Source organism: Leuciscus leuciscus (assembly GCF_965113295.1).
Source record: "Leuciscus leuciscus genome assembly, contig: SUPER_11_unloc_3, whole genome shotgun sequence".
Classification (NCBI taxonomy): Eukaryota; Metazoa; Chordata; class Actinopteri; order Cypriniformes; family Leuciscidae; genus Leuciscus; species Leuciscus leuciscus.
In genome coordinates, this window is record NW_028118544.1 from 216,528 (window position 1) to 235,999 (window position 19,472).

Here is a 19,472-nt window from a genome sequence, read left to right on the forward strand (position 1 = left end):
ATTTCATTGGTTCAGACTCATGCCATCGAGAATTCGCTATTAATATTCACAAAGTTGGATTGCTACGTTTTAAAACAATACCAAACTTGTGCTGAGGGAAAGCACAGTCGTCGAGAAGCGAGCAGAGAAAACTGAATTTTTCATGGACAAAGGAAAACATACAAATAAAGATACTTTTTAACCCTCTGGAGTCTGAGCGTTTTTTTGGGCCCTGGGGGTGTTCTGACATGCCCTGACATTTGTGCTTTTTTCAGTTGCTTATAAACATATTAATGGCAAAGGTGTAAATTCACTCTATATAGCACAAACAGGACTACAATAATATGTGAGCCACATGTATGTACATGTTTTCATTTTTGAGAGAATAATGTTTATGCGTGGTTATCGAAAAAACTAAAAATTAAATTTTTTGAAATAAGGCCACAAAACACATACTAAATATGTGGCAATAAGACTTTTGACTTATGGATGTCGTCGCCTATAGTTTTTTCTTCAAAATTATGTGAAAATAGTCTTGCTTTATCGTTCACATAAAACCATACATTGATTTAAATTGATGTAAAACAGGTTTTGCTTGGAAAGCCAATATGCGAGGTGGCGTGAACGAGGAGTGGTTTACACCTTAGAATACACCCACTCTGCATAATTAGCCATTCACTTAGGTGTGACACTGACTGAGCCACAATGCAAGGACAAAAGATATATTTAGAAGAAGACTTATATTGACCATTTAAGATTTTGCTTACATCTATCTTGTAAATATGTTTTGCTATTTTATTAAAACGGTTACAATTACAACAATAATTACAATTTCAACAATATTTCAAGTGTACTCTTTCTTTGTAAAAAAAAATGATTATAGGCCTACATTTTATCTATGTATTCATTAGTTTGAATATAACCAACATTGGAACAGCTAACATCTTAGTTGATGACTTTATTTTTGACAAAAATAGTATTTTATATATAGAAATGGCTAAACAAAAGCTTATTTGATGTGGCAGTATATTCTACAGTAAAAACTGTACCCAAATCTGGTCAACAAAATGTTGTCTTTCATATTTCGTCTGACTGTAACGTTGTTTTCATGAAATATTAGGGCATATTGTTAATTTGCAGTTTAATACGTTGCTTATACAAATAGCCTACATTTTATTTCAACATTCAGTCGATGTTTACTTATCTCAGTATAGCAATACAGTTTGCTAAAACATCATCATTCATTCACACACGTGTCTTTGCCAGCTGTGGTAAACAGCGCGCATTCATGCCGTTTATTCATTCATAAACAGAAACCCACGTGAAGAAATTCACGTGAGAAGGAAAAAACTTACTTGTATTCCTCAGCTCGCTCCTCGATATACCCGCACTTCTGAGGGACATTTTCCATTAGTATTATTCCTCACAGCGCTGCAAGACGGTGTAAACAATGATCTAAATAAACTTGTGTGTTTTCTCGAGCTGATGGGGGCGTTCACAGGATTGCCTCAGCCATTTGCGTTTGAATAGCGCGCGCTCTCCGTGGGCGGGGCCGATTATAACGTAATGAGATGAGATGAGCTCGACTGGAATCGCTCTCTTTTAATACAGATTTCACAAGATGAGAATAATAGTTTTTTTATATAAATTACTTCATTTAAAAGAAGAGAATTCAATCTTCATGCCTGTGTGTCTGTATGTCTGTTTGACTGAGTATTCGCTGAGTTATTGTTCATTTTCGGACGCGTTTCAGAATGGACTTCACTGGCAGAGAGAAGGCAGAACTCGCTTTGTGTTTATTTTTCTTTATTTGGCAAAAAGCACAACACTTTGTTTTTATTGTGAGTATACACAAAAATAATACACATTTAACAGAATCGATTGATGTATGAAACTTATGGCGTCAAATGGTGGACAAAACAGCGCAAGCGCATAAACACAGCGCGCAAGTGAATTGCAACAGTGTGAGCAACGTGACAAAGCTCGCACGTGAAATGTAAACATGCAGAACTCTCAAAAAATATGATTGTGCGCACAAATTAACAAGTCGCAAGCAGAAATAACAGCCGCGAGTTCTACACGCTCGAGTTCTTTTCTACACGCGCGCGCAGATTTGAACACACGCTCGAGTTCTTTTCTACACGCGCGCGCAGATTTGAACACACGCTCGAGTTCTTTTCTACACGCGCGCAGCTGAAATCTTTACGCACACGAGTCTTAACACTTTAAGGGGCGGGGCTCAGACCTGAAAATCTTTTGATTGGTTGCTATGCCGTGAATGATGTCCTCCTGTTGCGATTGGCTATTGGCTCTCTCCGAACGAAGACACTCAAAACAGAAAGCGGGATGACAGATATGGACAGATATGGGATGGTACGTTTTCTTTCAAAGTTATACACACGTGTTTATATGTTAAATGTATCATTTAGGTAGAATTAACACAAAATTGTTCATTTACAAATGGTTGATGTCTTTTTTATGTGTTTTTTGCTTATGTTTTCGATACAAGGATGTCTTTTGACCTGATTCCTCTAAAATGGCCGACCCAAGTTTGCATGTAAGTGATTTAAATATTTAGGATATTTTTACATAATTGACTTGTGTAACTTATATAGTAAATGTTGATAGATGTTACCATAGATAAGGTAACACAGCCAACTCTTGATGTTATAAACTAAAAATAGCTCCGTGTTTCTCCGTCTAAATAATAAATAAATGTGTTAAAGATATTAACATTTTCCTTTATGTCAGTTCAGTTGTTTTCTCACAACATGTTACTTCTTGCTTAATAGCGATCTAAGAGTCACATGACCTCAGCATTTGCAGGAACCGAATTTTCAATAATTTTATCAGAAATGTGGCCCACTCACAGCTCCTTCCCTTAGCCTCTCATATGTTTGTTTGTGTGTGTGTGTGTGTGTCTTTTTGGTATTCCCTGGATATATAACACTTTTATGGTTCAGGTAAAAGTAAAGTAAATGTCTCATTCATTCTATTAGTGGAACGTAGACTAACAGTATTATTTTAAAAGATTGCTTACCGATACTTATTTGTCTTTGTGTTCTTAGGAAATTCTGAGATTTCAGATTCTTTCAAGACTGCTGTCCAAATTGGAAATAGCTCTCATAAGATCACCAGTTGATCTTGATTTTCTGGAATTTACATGTCGTCAAGAAATGTACTTATTTCAGACCCTGTCAAGACATGTTGATGTGCCATCACAAGTCATCCAGGCCCTGCAGGAGCTCTTTTCCCTTGTCAGACAGCAAATCGAATATACATCCCCACAGACAGAAGTAACTACTCTCGCTAGCAGGACAGGGCGTCCGAAATATAACATTGAAATAGAGACTTTGTCTGAACTTTGCGAACTAAACTTCTCTGTACACTACATTGCAAAACTTCTGGGAGTTTCATGTCGCACTGTCAGTAGACGAATCAGAGAGTTTGGTCTTTCCACAAAAAAATACAGTAATCTCAGTGATCAAGACCTCAATAGATTGGTTGCCCAGATTAAAAATGAAATGCCCTCTGCTGGATTCCGAATGGTCAAAGGCAGGCTTCAATCCATGGGGATTCACATTCAGTGGAGAAGAGTAGCTGCTTCGATGCATGAAGTGGATTCGATAGGAGTCCTGTCCAGAATGTATGGATTGGGATGTGTGGTACGCCGCACATATTCTGTGAGAGGGCCCCTGTCTCTCTGGCATGTGGATACTAATCACAAGTTAATAAGGTTGAGCCATTGTCATATACTTTTATTAGTATTTCTTATTTATTAACATAAGATGTTAAGATATTTTGGTTATGAAACATTAATAGTTAAAGGCCTGGTTTCACAGAAAAGGCTTAGATTAAGTCAGGTTTATGCCTTAGTTCGATTATGGCATTTTAGTATAGCTTTTATAAACATTACTGGTGTGCATCTTGAGACAAAACAATGGCACTGACATATTTTAAGAGATATCAGTGCAGTTAAAACAGCTCAAACATGCATTTTAGTCTGTGGTTTAAGCCCTGTCTGTGAAACGGGGCAAAAATGTAATATAAACCCATGTTTACTTGCATAGTAGTAGAAATCCAGATACAAAATGCTCATTTTATTTCAACTCCCTGCTTAATAGGTACAACATTGTCATTTTTGGAGCAGTGGATGGATACTCCAGGAAGGTAAGGACTCCTGTTATTTTTCTTCCATCATTGCATTTATGCTAATTCTTATATGATGGATGGTTGTATTACCAAGTTCATGTGTTACAGATAATGTGCTTGAATGCTGCAACAGATAACCGTGCATCGACAGCCCTTTGCTTCTTCAAAGAGGCAACTGAACGATATGGTGTACCCTCAAGGTCAGTTTTTGAAAGAACAACCACTTCATCAACCAGCATTTCTTCACATCAAAGTTGCATGAGCTATTCAGACACATTTTCAATCTTTTAATAATAATAATAAAAAAAACATTTAAGAGTCAAAATTCAGTTTGTTCTCCAATACATGGTCAGGAGAGTTTGTGTTTAAGTCTCCTCAAACAAACCATGGCAGCATATAATATACTGTTATACTATATGCAATTACTGGTTGGGTAAAACACATATATTTATCTTTAAAGGAGCTTGCGAACTAAGCAAGCATACTCGATAAAGTCTTAACGAGATTCACCAAAAATGAAATTTGTCTTATATTTATTTATCCTCATGTTGTTTTAAACCTTTATACTTTTTTTTTTCAGAACATGAAAGAAGATATTTTGAAGAATGTTGACAACCAGACAGTTTTGGTTGCCATCGTCATCCATTGTATAAAAAATACAGTGAAAATCGATGGAAACAAAACTGTCTGGTTACCAACATTCTTCAAAATATCTTCCTTCATGTTCTGAATTTTTTTATTTATAAAGGTTTAAAACAACATGAGGATGAGTGGATGATAATATTGATGATTATATGATTTAATGATAAATCCAAAAGAACTCTCATCTACGTAATAGTTACATGGTTCAGTTAAGTAGCTGCTACATTGCATCCGTCTTATGTTTTAACCTCTAATTTAATCTATTATCCCACTTAAAGGGATAGTTCACTTTGAAATACATTTTTGGTATGTTTTAGCTTACCTCAAGGGCATCCAAGATGTAGGTGTCTTTTTTTCCGCAGTAGTTTCAATTTTTATATTTTTAGGTCAAACCGTTCTTGTCTGTCAGTCATATAATGCAGGTCTATGGTCACTGTCTCAAAGAGCATGCACAGAGTCCAAATTAAAACAATTCCCCGTCGTCCAAATTAAACAATTCCCCATCGTAAGTACACATTGATGGCCTAAGACACGAAACGAGCGGTTTGTGTGAGAAAACGAACAGTATTTATATCGTTTTTACCTCTTATACACAGCCATGTCCAAGTGATCTGATCTGACGTGTACGCAGACGGTGCATAGATATATACACACTAGATGTCGCCTTAAAGACATTCGTTCCAATTGAACTGCCGTAGCCAAGGCGACATCTAGTGTATATATCTATACCCGCCCGCGCTCTCAGATCACTTCGACATGGCTGTGTATAAGTGGTAAAAACGATATAAATACTGTTCGTTTTCTCACACAAACCGCTCGTTTCGTGTCTTAGGCCATCAATGTGTACTTACGATGGGGAATTGTTTAATTTGGATGACGGGGAATTGTTTTAATTTGGACTCTGTGCTTGCTCTTTGAGACAGTGACCATAGACCTGCATTATATGACTGACAGACAAGAACGGTTTGACCTAAAAATATCAAAATTGAAACTACTGCAGAAAAAAAGACACCTACATCTTGGATGCCCTTGAGGTAAGCTAAAACATACCAAAAATTAATTTCAAAGTGAACTATCCCTTTAAGGCTCTCACTCTATTTGTTCTTCTCTACTTTCCTGATATAGAGGTAGATTGTATTTTTCTCTTTGCCCTCATTCAATGTTCCTAATTCTCCAACTAATATTTAATAATTTCATTCATTACAGAGTCAGAGCAGACCAGGGGGTGGAGAATGTGGAAATAGCAAAATTCATGTTTTCAGTCCGTGGAACTGACCGTGGGAGCTTTATGTCAGGAAAAAGTGTTCATAACCAGAGGTGCACCATATCACTTTAAAATATAAATGTAATGATGAATAGAATTTAAAAAAAATAAAAATTCTATGACATCTCTTTAGTCATTTTAGCACTGTTGTTCTCACATTCATAGGATTGAACGTCTATGGCGTGATGTAAGGGTCTGTGTCACCTCTAAGTACTGTGATACACTACAAAGCCTGGAAAGAGATCACCAACTTGATTTGTCCTCTGCCACGGACCTTTTCTGTGTCCACTTCATATTTCTACCTAACCTAAAGGCAGACTTGGAGATTTTTGCTGCTGGCTGGAACCACCATCCACTACGCACAGAGGGAAATTTGAGCCCAGAGCAGAAGTGGCACATTGGGTTGATGCAGACACATATTGATCAGCCAGAGAATCTTGAGGTTGTTCTCTTGTTCTTTGACATAAATCTTTTTCATTTATAAATTAAGTGCAATGACATGTCTCCTAATTTATTTTTTCTCTTACTCTATTTTGCTGCAAAATAGAATACTCAAGAGCCAGATTGGGAAGTAGCAGCAGACCATGACGGAGAAAATGTGGATGGTGCAGTATTGGTCCCAGAGTTTGAGTGTCCCTTGAATGAGGAGGAACTGGCAGAACTTAACTCTCTTATACACCAGACTGATCCCAACACTCCACTTACAGACCTTTATGTAATCTGCCGTGAGTATGTGGCTGGCAGATGCAACCTCTAGTCGTTTAAGTGGAATCCTTGGCTTTAATGTAACAGTTCATTTCAGTTTGGACTCGCATAGTTTTTTCACAAGTCTGTTAAAGGATTAGCTCACCCCAAAATGAAAATTTCCTAATAATTTACTCACCCCAATGCCATCCAAGATATCCATGTCTTTCTTTCCTCAGTGAGAGATAAATTATATTATAATACGTTATCACGTTGAAAGGTCACGCCGGCAATACTATTTGAACTACTATTCATATTCATCAGAATGTTATTCATATATTATTCATATTCATATTCACTGAATACTATTACTATATATATAATAGCAAACAATACTATTTGAACTATCCTCCTACGTACGGTCGCATTGTGGGGCGGTACTTCTGCTGGCACCACGTGACCTTTCAACGTGATGACGTAGTTCCCTGTCCGTTTGTTGATCAGCTCAATCCAAACTATTGAAGGTAAAAAATCTATAAATTTTTTTTTTTTTTTTGAAAATGACCTATCGTTTCGCTAGATAACAACCTCTTCAGCTGTGATCGCGTACAGCCCGTTTAAACACTTCAAAGACTTTTGAAACTGCATTGATTTAGACTTAAAAACGATGGTAACCAATGAAGTCCATTGTTAGACGAAAAATCCAGAAATGTTTTCCTCAAACTTAATTTCTCTCCCACTGAGGAAAGAAAGACATGGATATCTTGGATGGCATTGGGGTGAGTAAATTAATAGGAAATTTTCATTATGGGGTGAGCTAATCCTTTAAGAGTATTACGATTACAGTTGTGAACTGTGATGACAATTCTTCTATAACACTGATTTGACTAAGTTTGATAGAGCAGTATTTCAACATAATATGCTGAACTGGTGCTAATCTCGTATTGTACATTAAATGACACAGAATGAAATGTCTATCAATAAAAACTTCAAAATTGTACTTGCAAATAGTTTATTTCATAAATGTCATCATAACAATTCAGTTAGTTAAATTAAATGTTAAATGCTGTCATAATCTTAAAACCTGTTACAGCTTTTACTACTATGTATCTAAATTATCAACAACAACAACCCTTTAATATAAAAAGGTAATGAAATATGTGACCTCATACTCTTGTTGTTTGAACCTAGTGGCGACCAAACTCTTGGCTATTATTTATTGCTTCTGAAAGGATATCTTGAAACTCCTGATATGTGCCGAGATGTTTTGTCGGGAAAGTAATGCAGACAGCACAAGCATTTACGACAGGGTAGCATGTGCTATGATGGCCATAACGGACGTCACAATCATGGTCAAACTCAATGCGGATTTTGAAGGCTTCTCTTTGTGCAGCAATCAGTGGGATGTGTGCTTGTCCCGTGAGCCACTGGAAGAAGCTGCTTACGGTGGTGGAATTTTGACTGATGTTTCCAACGCCCTCCTCTTTCTCTGCAGTGGCAAGTTCCTCTAGACAAAAAAAAAAAACAAAAAAAAAACTTTCAGTAATAGAAATGACTTGATTTGTTCAGAAATGTTACTCAACTCACCATCATCCTCCAACTTTTGTATAAAGTCCTGTAAAAAGTTAATAATGCGGCACTCTCTGTGGCGCCGGAGAGATCCTTCCTCGCTGAATATGGGAGCCAGGGCAAGCTCTAAGAATTCTGCATCAACCTAAAGAGTTGAGGAGAGAAACTTGTATTTTATCAACAAGTGATGCATCAAAAAGCTATCTTATACAATGGCGGTACATTTTAGGGCTGGGTAAAAAATTGATTTCTCAATTTTAATCGATTCTCTCTTTTTTTTTTTTATTCTTAAATCCCAAGAATCGATTAGTCATCCTGTTTTCAGTTGATGAATGGAACATTGTAGCGCGCATCCCATCCAATAAATCGCAATAATATTTGTGCTTTGTTATTATTGATATGAAACAAAGTCTCATTTCAAATTACGTCCATTTTCTTACGAAATTCAAAAACATAATTACCATTTAGGCGCAGTGGCTTTAGATCGCTCTGGCGCAGTGGCTTTAGATCGCTCTGGCGCAGCTCTGAGCTCAGCTTAAGAGAAGCAGCAGCACATGATCTTCTCTTCCGCCTTAACACCAGTTACAGCGCTAAATAAACATGAATGATCATCTGAAAGTGTCTTAAAAAATAGAGTATAACTTATCGAAGTCCGTATCATGTCACATGGAATCGCTCAATCAGTGTTTCAACCGTGGAAAGACGTTAGTAAACAATGTCATGTAACGTCACATTTACCTCAGAAAACCATATCCAGTGACCATAAACTCGTTAGTCAGCTAGAAAAATTAACTCTAGAGAGGAGCATTTTATTAAATATATGCACCATATTACATATTCATTATAATTTTTAATGTTCTTCAATATTTAATGCATGTTTGAATAAATCTGGAAAGTTTATGACAGCCACCATTTAAATTTGTATATAATTTCATATAACTTTATTATTATTATAAAAATAATTAAGTGTATTTTAAGTGTTTGTATACAAATCAGTTCATTTTTACCTTCAATATTATAGTAGGTTAATGAAGCCTATAGGCTACCACTGACTCCCATAGTTTACAATAATAGTTAAGAGATTTGTTTTCCTTGAGAAAATTTGCAATGTATTGTACCTGATATCCAAAATAATCAATATTGAATCGAATTGCAAGCTTGTGAATCGAAATCGAATCGAATCGTGAAATTTGTGTCAATACCCAGCCCTAGTACATTTAAAAACCTTTTTCAAGTGTCCTGGTACAAAGAACTGCAGGCAGGTCTCGCTGTGTTGTACCAGCAAGTCCTGGAAACCATACAACTTCAGCCCATCACAGACCTGCTGCAACATTGGAATTATCCTCACTGCTGAGTGTAGAACGATAGCACTATACAGAAAGGACAAAACAATTTTACAGAAATGAAGAATTGAAAATTTTAACCACTACATGCATTAAAGTTCAATTACATACTCAATTATGGCCTTCTTCCGCTCTGGGCCAATGGCCCCAGTATACCCGCTTGTTAAAATTCTGTCAGACAGGTTTATCATAGCATCTGTGTCTGCAGCATCAACCTGAAAGGAGACAAATGTCCTAGAGTTACTATTGCTGTGTGGACTAAAGCCAAATGTTTAGGGACACCCCCTTTTAATTAACATGTTTGTCTATTCTATTAATTACAGAGAACACATCTTAATGCAGACCGCCAGGCAGAGTCCATCACCCTACATCAGTCTTAACTCACTAATGCTCACATCTAAATAAAAGTATATCCATGCAGCTACAAAAAAGCAAGTAAAAAATATAGCCAGAAAAGATGTTATAGCAGCAACAAGTCCTAGATTCATTATTCTAACTGGAACGTATATGAATGTTGGTGTTCAGATGTGTTATCTTAATGTATTTGATATAGTTTTTAAAAACCTTTTCAATAAGCTCTATGAGCTCTGGATCGGTGACATTGTCTTTGGACATGTCATCCTTGTCTATTGCTCCTGTGCAGATGTAGTCATAGCACCATTTTTTCAAAAAATTTGGTGGGGGGCCCCCTTGTGCTACACTGACTGCAAAGATCTCTCCACAAGTCCTGCAGTAAAAAAGAAGTTAATATGTTGAGCATATTGAGGCAACATATTGTAAGTAATGTATTGATGTGTGTTTTACTAAAAAATGCATTTTAAAAGCATATCAGATGTAAAATTACATATTTTTAACTCTCATTTTACCTCTAAATATTTAGCATTTGTATAGAAATTGAAAATGCATGAAATTGAGACATTGTAGCGGTATTCCATTTCACAGTACACTGATCCTTACTTTTGCACAATAAATCTATTTACTTACTGCTACCTACTTGAAGTGATCTTTTTGATAGTCAGTAATGGAGTATTTGGGGTTTTTTCCACTGTCTCCTCCCTCAAAGAGCTGAGCCTCAATTCCTTTCATCATTTCTGTTCAAATGGAAAGTCAGCAAATAGAATTACAAAATTGAGTAGTTTGCTACATTGAGGCAAACTAGCACATACCAGTTAGAAATTCTTTCCGGAGAGCTCCATTGTCAATCCCATACTCTCCTAGGAAATTAATGCAAAGAGTATTCTTTGGAGAAGATTTTTTTTGACGCTTCCACTGGACCATGCCCCTCTCGAACAGTTCTCCTCTCGTTACACTGATATTAAATGCTGATGTGCTGTCCACCCTTTCAGCAAGCAGTGTGATTATGTCAGATAAGCTACAAGACCAAACAGAAAAGGTACAAATTTGCCAAATGCAATAAAGAAAATCTCACAGGTCAGTCAGATGCCAATGGATATCTTGCATTTTACCTTCTACACGGTTTCTCCTCCCTTGTCTTTTCGCTGCCTAGTTTGTCCTCCCAGTCAAGCTCTTTTTCAAATTCTCCCAAAAGGCTGCAGAGACAACACAAATGCTCTGATAGCAGTTGTTCCAAATATATTTAGATTTATATTAAAATTGGTCACAAACCTTTCACCACAACTGCTTGCATGTAGTTCCACATAGTCTTTTGGGTACCAATCCAAGCAAACTGGACAAGCAACCTATGAAAGGATATAGACAATTGCAATAAAGGAACGAACACACACACCTAAAATTAAAACCTTACATAGGAAACAAGTACGTTTATATAAAAGTCATGAAATTCCTTCATGAAATTCCATGAGCCTTCCTGTAGCTCAACCAGTAGAGCAATGACGCTTGCAATGCCAAGGTAATGGGTTCGATTTCAAGGGAAAGCAAGAACTGATAAGAATGTAAATGTGTACATTTAAATTAGGGATGTCAACGATTAATCGACGATCGATTAATTGTCGATAATACATTTAATCGATACAACTTATCGATCATCGATTAAGCAGGTCTTCATGCGCGTGCGCGCTGCTCAACCGCGAAACATGTAAAGCGAGCGCACCGGAGTTATGTTTGGGACCATTTTACACCTTCATCATGACTATAAGTTTGCGTGTGCATTCGCAGCCTTTTGTTTTGTGCAAATGTAAGTTGTAATACTGTTTATTTTCTATAGGCCTATCTATATCTGATTGATCTCATATTGGATGCATTTGGTTAAGAATTAACTCTGTAGTGAAGCGTCAGCTTCAGCGCGCGCAGCTCAGACGGCAGTGCACGACTAATTATGACTATTGGGACTGTAATATTACATAACATTATAAAGAGAACAATATTGTAATAAACATTGTGAATTATTTGGGTTTAGTTGCCGTGTCGTGTTGCTCCAGGAAGACCGCGTCCACAACATGAGTAGTTCTGAATGAATGGCACGTAACTTAGTTCAAGTTCACTTGTGCATGAATTTGCGTCATTTTGTGCAGATATAATTTGTAATATTATGTTTATTTTGAATATATCTGATTAATCTCATATAGGATGCGTTTCTTTTAGATAAATAACGTGCTAGCAAAGTGCTCCAGTTAACGGTAGCAGATTCATTCAGCGCGTGCAGTTGTTCCAGGAAGAGCGCGTCCACAACAGTGACACATTCTAAGCGCATATGAGGCGGCGTTGGTGACACGTTGTATTAGTAGTTATATTTGATTATTAAATAATTAATTTAATCATCAATCACATCGAAACATTTTACAATCCTACTAGCCCTTTATTTTTATTTAAAACCATTCTAATTGATTTGGTGAGGAACATAGCGTATTGAGCAGCATTTAATCGATTAATTGATCGTTAATTTAAACGACGATCGATCATGGGAATTTGTGAAAATTGACATCCCTAATTGAAATGCAATGTAAGTCGCTTTGGATAAAAGCGTCTGCCAAATGCGTAAATGTAAATCAATACTAAGTCGATCTCCTTGAAGTTACTTTGGTGTAACATTAAAGAGTAACTAAAAATGTTCCCAAAATATGGTTAAATAGTGCAAATCTTTTCTTACCTTGACACTCACCACAGACGTGGAGGCTGATGGAGGCTCATTTGAGGATGCCTTTATTTTGGATGGGGTCATTACAAAAGTAGTTACTTGTGAAAACAAAAATGTTCCCAAAATATGGTTAAATAGTGCAAATCTTTTCTTACCTTGACACTCACCACAGACGTGGAGGCTGATGGAGGCTCATTTGAGGATGCCTTTATTTTGGATGGGGTCATTACAAAAGTAGTTACTTGTGAAAACAAAAATGTTCCCAAAATATGGTTAAATGGTGCAAATCTTTTCTTACCTTGACACTCACCACAGACGTGGAGGCTGATGGAGGCTCATTTGAGGATGCCTTTATTTTGAAAGAGATCATAAAAGAATGGGAAGACAAAGGAACCTTTTGAATTAAACACCACCTTCCAATTCTAACATTTGTCATAAATACACACAATGTTAATTTATTTTCAAGAACAATAACCTACAATGGCATTTGTAAAGGTTGAAAAACACAGCTTTAAGAGGCACATTATAGAGCTTACATTCTGGTTGTCAAAATCATCTGCATCATCAATGATAGACTCCAAACTGGACTCATCATCAGAGATGATCTGTAAAATAAAGTATAATAAATACTGCAGAGAAAATTTGAATAATGAAACAGGAAGTACGTTTTTAGTATATCTTACCTTACATTCAGAGGGACTATTTAGCCCACATGTGTCAATGTGAAGAGCTAGCAGCTGTACAGGTACATATACCTGACAGGTGATGCACTTGGCTTTAGGCATCCTCTCAAATTCTTTGGCTGACATTGGTAATGGGGAAGTGTCTAATCTATGTTGAATTGGCATTATGTAAAGGCATGCCTTTCCTCCAGATGCCTTTATAATGTATAGACCATTGTAGCCCTCTGCATCAGGTGCCACCACTGTCATTGATCGTTGACCGGATCCCCCTGTTTGGTTAAGATAAACATCTACATCACTTACAGAATACTGAAAACAAACTCTTTAGTCTATAAGACCAAGTCAATGTTTTGCGAATGTAGTAAAAGTATTTGGGTTTATTTATTATACAAAACCCTTTTTGTCGATTTTTCGAGAATAACTACATATATAAATAATAACTATATCGTGAAATATATCGTTACCGTGAAATAAAATGAGTCATACCATACACAGAATTTTGGTCATACCGCCCACCCCTAATTGCTGGGTCACTACTTTTGTGTCATTTGCTGTGAATTTGGTGGGTGTGATTCGGATTGGCGTGGTTTCTATAGTAGAACTGCTGCTGTCACACTAGCCTATAGGAAGCCTCAGCCCCAGTACAATTTATTGTGAATTCTTATTTGTATTTTTTTGGTTTTGTTCCATTCGACCAATGACGCTTGTTTACTTCTGGTTTTAAACAATTGTTGGCCAACTGTTTTAGCTTTAATAAAATACTTTTGTATGGAAGCCCATGCCTCTCGCCTTTCTAGGTGGAACGTACTTGTGTGATTTGGGTTGGTTTTCCCTGTTAATCCGGGGTGGCGTAGTCACTATAATTGAGCCACTTGCTACACATAGAAACAAATTTAAGTGCGATTATCCATTTCTTACCAGCTGCTTTGTACAGCATCCAAGCCCCATCTAATGCTGCCAACTTGGGGAACACTTCACAGAAAAGTGCTGAAATCTGTAAAAAATTTAATAACACAAGAGTTCAATGTAGCAATGCATACATTTGAACGTGTAGCAGAAGAGTAGACAAGCTTTGGGACATACTATTGTTATACAATTGTGTCGTTAAACCATAAACTGGCCTGTCAATCATCTTGTCACAGTTAGCATCCTCCACATTTCATTTCACTATTTAAACCTTTCTACTTAATCGCTGGTTGCACACATCCACCATGTTTGCAGTTTTAACACGTATGTATTTGTAGTTCTGAACCGAATCCTCCTCCAAACCGCAATGGGTTGTGGGCAATATTAGCCATTACGATGTGCAATGGATCCACACTTTGTAAATCTACCAGAAATAGACTATCCAGAGACTTTTGGCATACTCTTTTCAATGTACTATGCATTGGCACACATTTATTCTTTTCACATACTATTCAGGACGCAGTATCCACATTGAGAATCAGGAATGATCACAAGGGCTAGAGTTGAAAACCCCCATTTTAAAAAGATAGTTCACCCAAAAATGACAATTCTCTAACCATTTACTCACCCTCATGTCTTACCAGATGTATAAACTTTCTTTCTTCAGATGAACACAAAGATTTTTAGAAAAATAATCCATCTGTGAGTTCATATAATGCAAGTGGATGGGTCCCTCAAAGTTGATGCTTCAAAAACCATGCAAAACTAACATGACGGTAATTCATACTAGGGCTGTGCAATTAATTGAATTTCAATTTCGATTTTGGCTCCCAATGATCACCAAAATAGTAACTTACAATCGAGTAAAAACGATTCTTTTGCCATGTTCTGTTTTGAAAGAACGCTCTAATTTTGTCTTGTGTTGTGAATGACGTGAACATCCGCCCCTCCCGAAGCCATAAACTCTCTCAGCTTAAATGTTTAAACTGATAAGACTTAAAAAGAAGTGAAAATGATAAATTTTAGTTACGATGCAATGCTGACCCGATTGTGCAAGTGACAATTCCGTCATGTCCCGACTCCTAAACGCGAGAGTGTAGTTTCGACGCTTGCCTTGTCCAACCCATTTTGAGAGACGGAGAGAGAGAAGACGCAGCACCGCTGAACACTCACGCGGTTTGTGAAATTGCGTCTTGGAGAAAGTTAAAATTATTGATTTGATTTTATAATATGTGTGGATTAATTTAGGCTACTCATAAAATCTACATGCTAAAGTGAATCAATGTTTGTGGGGGAATTTCCCGCATTATAAGTGGTAGACCTGCGGGAATTATTAAAATACTCATTGAAGTATTATCTGTTATATTATTTATTTTAATAGTTCAAAAAGTACAATCAATGTTCAAATTTAGATTTTTTAAGAATTGTTGAAAGGTGTCTTTGGTAACACTTTACAATAAGGTTCATTAATTAGCATTAGTAGTTCGCCCATTTAAGACATGAAGTTGTATGCAATCCTTACCAGCACTATAGTGCATACACACTTGACCCACTCTGTGGTCACCTCCTCCCTGGTCAGAGTTCTGGCCGCTGGAAGTTTTTCAAGAAAGTAGTCTCGGTTAGTTTCCGGGGCCTCAAAACTGTGCGTTTTTACGTGAAAAAATTATATGCGTTTCAAAGCTTGATTAATTTACATCACAGAAAACACCTCAGTTTTAATCTGCACTATTTTCTTTCCATTTCGATCAATCCGCGCTGCTGTCAACGTCAACAGTGTGCACGTTCCGATCAGCTGTTCCATAGTGTTTACACAATCGAATGACAACGACATAAAAAGAAGAAAATTAACAATGGTGCGAACTTGTAAATTCCCAGGTTGTGACCAGAAGAATGTGCCGGGATCACCGTTCAGATTCCATCGTTTTCCTGTTTCGGATATAGCTATGAGACAGCTTTGGCTGGTTGCCATCGGCAAAAACTTCCAGCGGCCAGAACTCTGACCAGGGAGGTGACCACAGAGTGGGTCAGTGTGTATGCACTATAGTGCTGGTAAGGATTGCATACAACTTCATGTCTTAAATGGGCGAACTATCCCTTTAACTAATAATGAACAATACTTCTACAGCATTTATTAATCTTAGTTAATATTAATTTCACCATTTACTAATACGTTATTAAAATGAAAGGTTGTATTTGTTAACATTAGTTAATGCACTGTGAACTAACATGAACAGCTGTATTTTTATTAACTAACATTAAAAAAATATTAATAAATACTGTAAATTTCTCATTGTTAGTTCATGTCAGTTAATACATTAACTAATGTTAACTAATTAACATTAAAGTGTTACCGTGTCTTTTTAATAAATGCAACAGGTTCCCAAAGTCATGTGAAATAGACATGTGCCGGTATTCGGTAATGCGATAAATCGCGGTAATGAATATGCACGATATTGTTATCGCGGGCACTTCAAAATACCGTGAAAAATAATAAATCCGAATTTAGATTTTTAGAACGCGCATTATAGCTTATTTTCCATCAACCGCTTAAACAAGCACTGCCTATGCTGCGCGAAACACGTGCGCACTCTGATGTAAACAATCGCCACGTGTATAAGCATGCGGCCGGTGCGCACTTCTAGTCTAATGTAAACAGTCCTCACATGGAGAAGCAGCATGGCGGAAGGAGGAACGCCGCCGCCTACAGTCTATGGCCGCCGCCGATCTATCCGGATCCATCCCGCTTCTAAAAGCAGAGCTGCCAACTCGACGCATTCAGCGCGAGACTCCTCACACGCTCACGCCACACATCCGTTTTCTCACGCAGAGAAAAATCGCGGAGCAAAGAGGACACGAAGACCGTCAAACAAGACAGAGCAGGTTACTTTTGATATGAAACAGGAGAACAATTGTGTCACAGAACGTTACATTTAAACTATTTAATGACCAGCAGCATGTTAGATGACTAAAACATAAAGAGGAGTATTTTGCTGAATATGTGCACTGCACTTTTTTACATATTTATTATATTTTTACTTGTGTCATTACATAATTGTTATTATAATGAAAACCACATTATATTTGATTTAATTAGTTATTTGTAACCTTTAATAATACCAGCTGATAGGGCTCTATATGGTTACATAGCATTATGTGAGAGATTTTTTTTCATGAGAAAAAAATAACATGTGGGCTATCTACTGTAGCCTTCCTAATATTTATCCAAAATAAGTCAATATTGAATCAAGATTTAAATCAAATCCCAAGTATTGAATTGAAATCGTTAAATTTGTGTTAAGCAATACAAACAGTAGCCTACCAGTCATTGTACCATGTAATCATTGTAACATGATGTTGTCACTAAACTTAATAAAATTCAGTTTAGTTACCAAATGTTTTGACAATCACAATTACACCTTGTGATGCAAGTTTTATTTAATTTTTTACATCCCCCCCCAAATCCATCTGTTTCTCATGTGCAATTAAAATATCGTGATAATACCGTATACCGTGATAAAAGATCACTCAATTAATCGCAGCATGAAAATGTGATACCGGCACATGCCTAATGTGAAATAATCGTGTTACAAAATCGTGATTTCAATACTGACCAAAATAATCGTGATTGTGATTTTTTCCATAATCGAGCAGCCCTAATTCATACAACCCCAGTGGATGAATCAATGTCTTCTAAAGCAAAACGATAGGTGTGTGCAAGATAAATACTAATAAACTAGTTTAAACTTGTTAAACTAAAAACCATTGATTCTGACTAACATATGAGTCCATGTAAATGTCAGCACATTGTTAAGTGCAATCAGTGCAATCGGTGAAGTGCATGGTGTGAAACTCGTGAGACGCGACAACAGCACAGAGGACCAACACTTCTTGCACATTTAAAATATTAATAGTTTAAAATATTTTTCTTACACCTATCAGTTGTGAAGCAAGAAAGTGAATGGGTTGGCAAGATGGTTAGACTTAGAAATTCATTTTTGTGTGGAATATCCCTTTAACTTAGCCTACCTCTGAGTGGTCAGCTTCTTCAGGCACACTTATAGTTCTTCGGCCCAATCCTGCCTGAAGGAGGATAGCATCTTCATTTGCTTTTGGTGTTCGATCCCGGTTTTTATCCAGAAGGAAGAACTGCACTGGAGTTGACTTTCGCCCTCTTTTTCTGGCCAGTTTTCCAGCCACTTTTGATTTAAAAAGCCCAGGAAATGCTCTGTGGAAAATGCACAAGACATGAATTAAGAAGAGATCTTTTAGAAAAAAACAGAACTAACCCTTTAATTTCCTAACCTGGCCATATTCTGCTGCACCCGCTGTGCTTTCCCAGCCCCAAGAGTCCCAGGACCTGACTGGCTTCCTCTCTGAGCCTGCATTTCATCTACATTATGAATTCATATGGAGGTTTTTGAGTAGTGAATGGCCACTAAGCTGTTTAACTATCTGACATCTAACATTATAGCTGTTTACACTTACCATTTTGTGAAACACTAACGCTCCCTTCAAAATTAACGTTAGATGGGCCTGCATTCAGGGTATCTCTCAACAGGTTCACTAAACGCCTTGCTGCGTTCTGTATTTCCACCTATTTTAAGTTATTATCAAAGACAGATTTATAGATATAAACGCACAAAACATCTTACAGCTACAAGAAAGAAATTAAACATGAATTTTGATATAACCCATAACGTTAACTTACCTCTTTACTGTCTGCCATCATCCGATTCCCAATCTTCCCGCTTTATGTCTGTCCTCGCCCAACAACAGCCAATCACGAGAGATTTGAAGAGATGAAGCCAATCAATACAGGATTTGGCCAGCAGCCAATAGCATTTGTTAACAGGAAGGTCTGAGCCCCGCCCCTTAAAGTGTTAAAACTGACTCGTGTGCGTAAAGATTTCAGCTGCGCGCGTGTAGAAAAGAGCTCGAGCGTGTGTTCAAATCTGCGCGCGCGTGTAGAAAAGAACTCGAGCGTGTGTTCAAATCTGCGCGCGCGTGTAGAAAAGAACTCGAGCGTGTGTTCAAATCTGCGCGCGCGTGTAGAAAAGAACTCGAGCGTGTAGAACTCACGGCTGTTATTTCTGCTTGCGACTTGTTAATTTGTGCGCACAATCATATTTTTTGTCCTCCAGTTTGGGATTTGAGAGTTCTGCGTGTTTACATTTAACGTGCGAGCTTTGTCACGT

The 19,472-nt window shown here is 37.2% G+C and overlaps 3 protein-coding genes across 7 annotated transcripts in view; 2 read left to right on the forward strand and 1 right to left on the reverse strand.

The window, feature by feature from the left end:
* LOC309510152 (NACHT, LRR and PYD domains-containing protein 12-like) overlaps positions 1-19,472 on the forward strand; it is a gene marked incomplete at its 3' end in the record, with an annotated part of 757,492 nt that overhangs the window by 173,339 nt on the left and 564,681 nt on the right. The window lies entirely within an intron of this gene.
* Positions 1,882-6,794, forward strand: LOC309510158 (uncharacterized protein; the record flags this gene model as incomplete). The annotated part of the gene is made up of 8 exons (XM_082191227.1): positions 1,882-2,352; positions 2,489-2,536; positions 3,048-3,715; positions 4,104-4,149; positions 4,240-4,331; positions 5,980-6,090; positions 6,203-6,479; positions 6,585-6,794. The coding sequence occupies exons 2-8, from the start codon at positions 2,516-2,518 to the stop codon at positions 6,792-6,794; spliced, it is 1,425 nt and encodes a 474-aa protein (XP_082047353.1). The 5' UTR covers positions 1,882-2,352; positions 2,489-2,515.
* LOC309510155 (uncharacterized protein) lies at positions 6,478-19,225 on the reverse strand. 5 transcript variants are annotated; one of them, XM_082191224.1, is made up of 19 exons: positions 18,986-19,047; positions 18,763-18,871; positions 18,580-18,667; positions 18,304-18,502; positions 14,290-14,365; positions 13,372-13,640; positions 13,225-13,293; positions 12,987-13,037; positions 12,844-12,894; positions 12,701-12,751; positions 11,260-11,333; positions 11,100-11,183; positions 10,800-11,005; positions 10,628-10,724; positions 10,198-10,360; positions 9,745-9,848; positions 9,612-9,660; positions 8,309-8,435; positions 6,478-8,228 (listed from the first exon to the last, which is right to left on the reverse strand). In XM_082191224.1, the coding sequence occupies exons 1-19, from the start codon at positions 19,004-19,006 to the stop codon at positions 7,909-7,911; spliced, it is 2,208 nt and encodes a 735-aa protein (XP_082047350.1). In that variant the 5' UTR covers positions 19,007-19,047; the 3' UTR covers positions 6,478-7,908. The 5 variants fall into 5 exon arrangements, 4 of the variants coding, with proteins under 4 accessions (XP_082047350.1, XP_082047348.1, XP_082047347.1 ...); XM_082191222.1 differs by having other exon boundaries at positions 6,508-8,228; positions 9,516-9,660; positions 12,856-12,894; positions 18,986-19,043; XM_082191221.1 differs by having other exon boundaries at positions 6,508-8,228; positions 9,516-9,660; positions 18,986-19,043.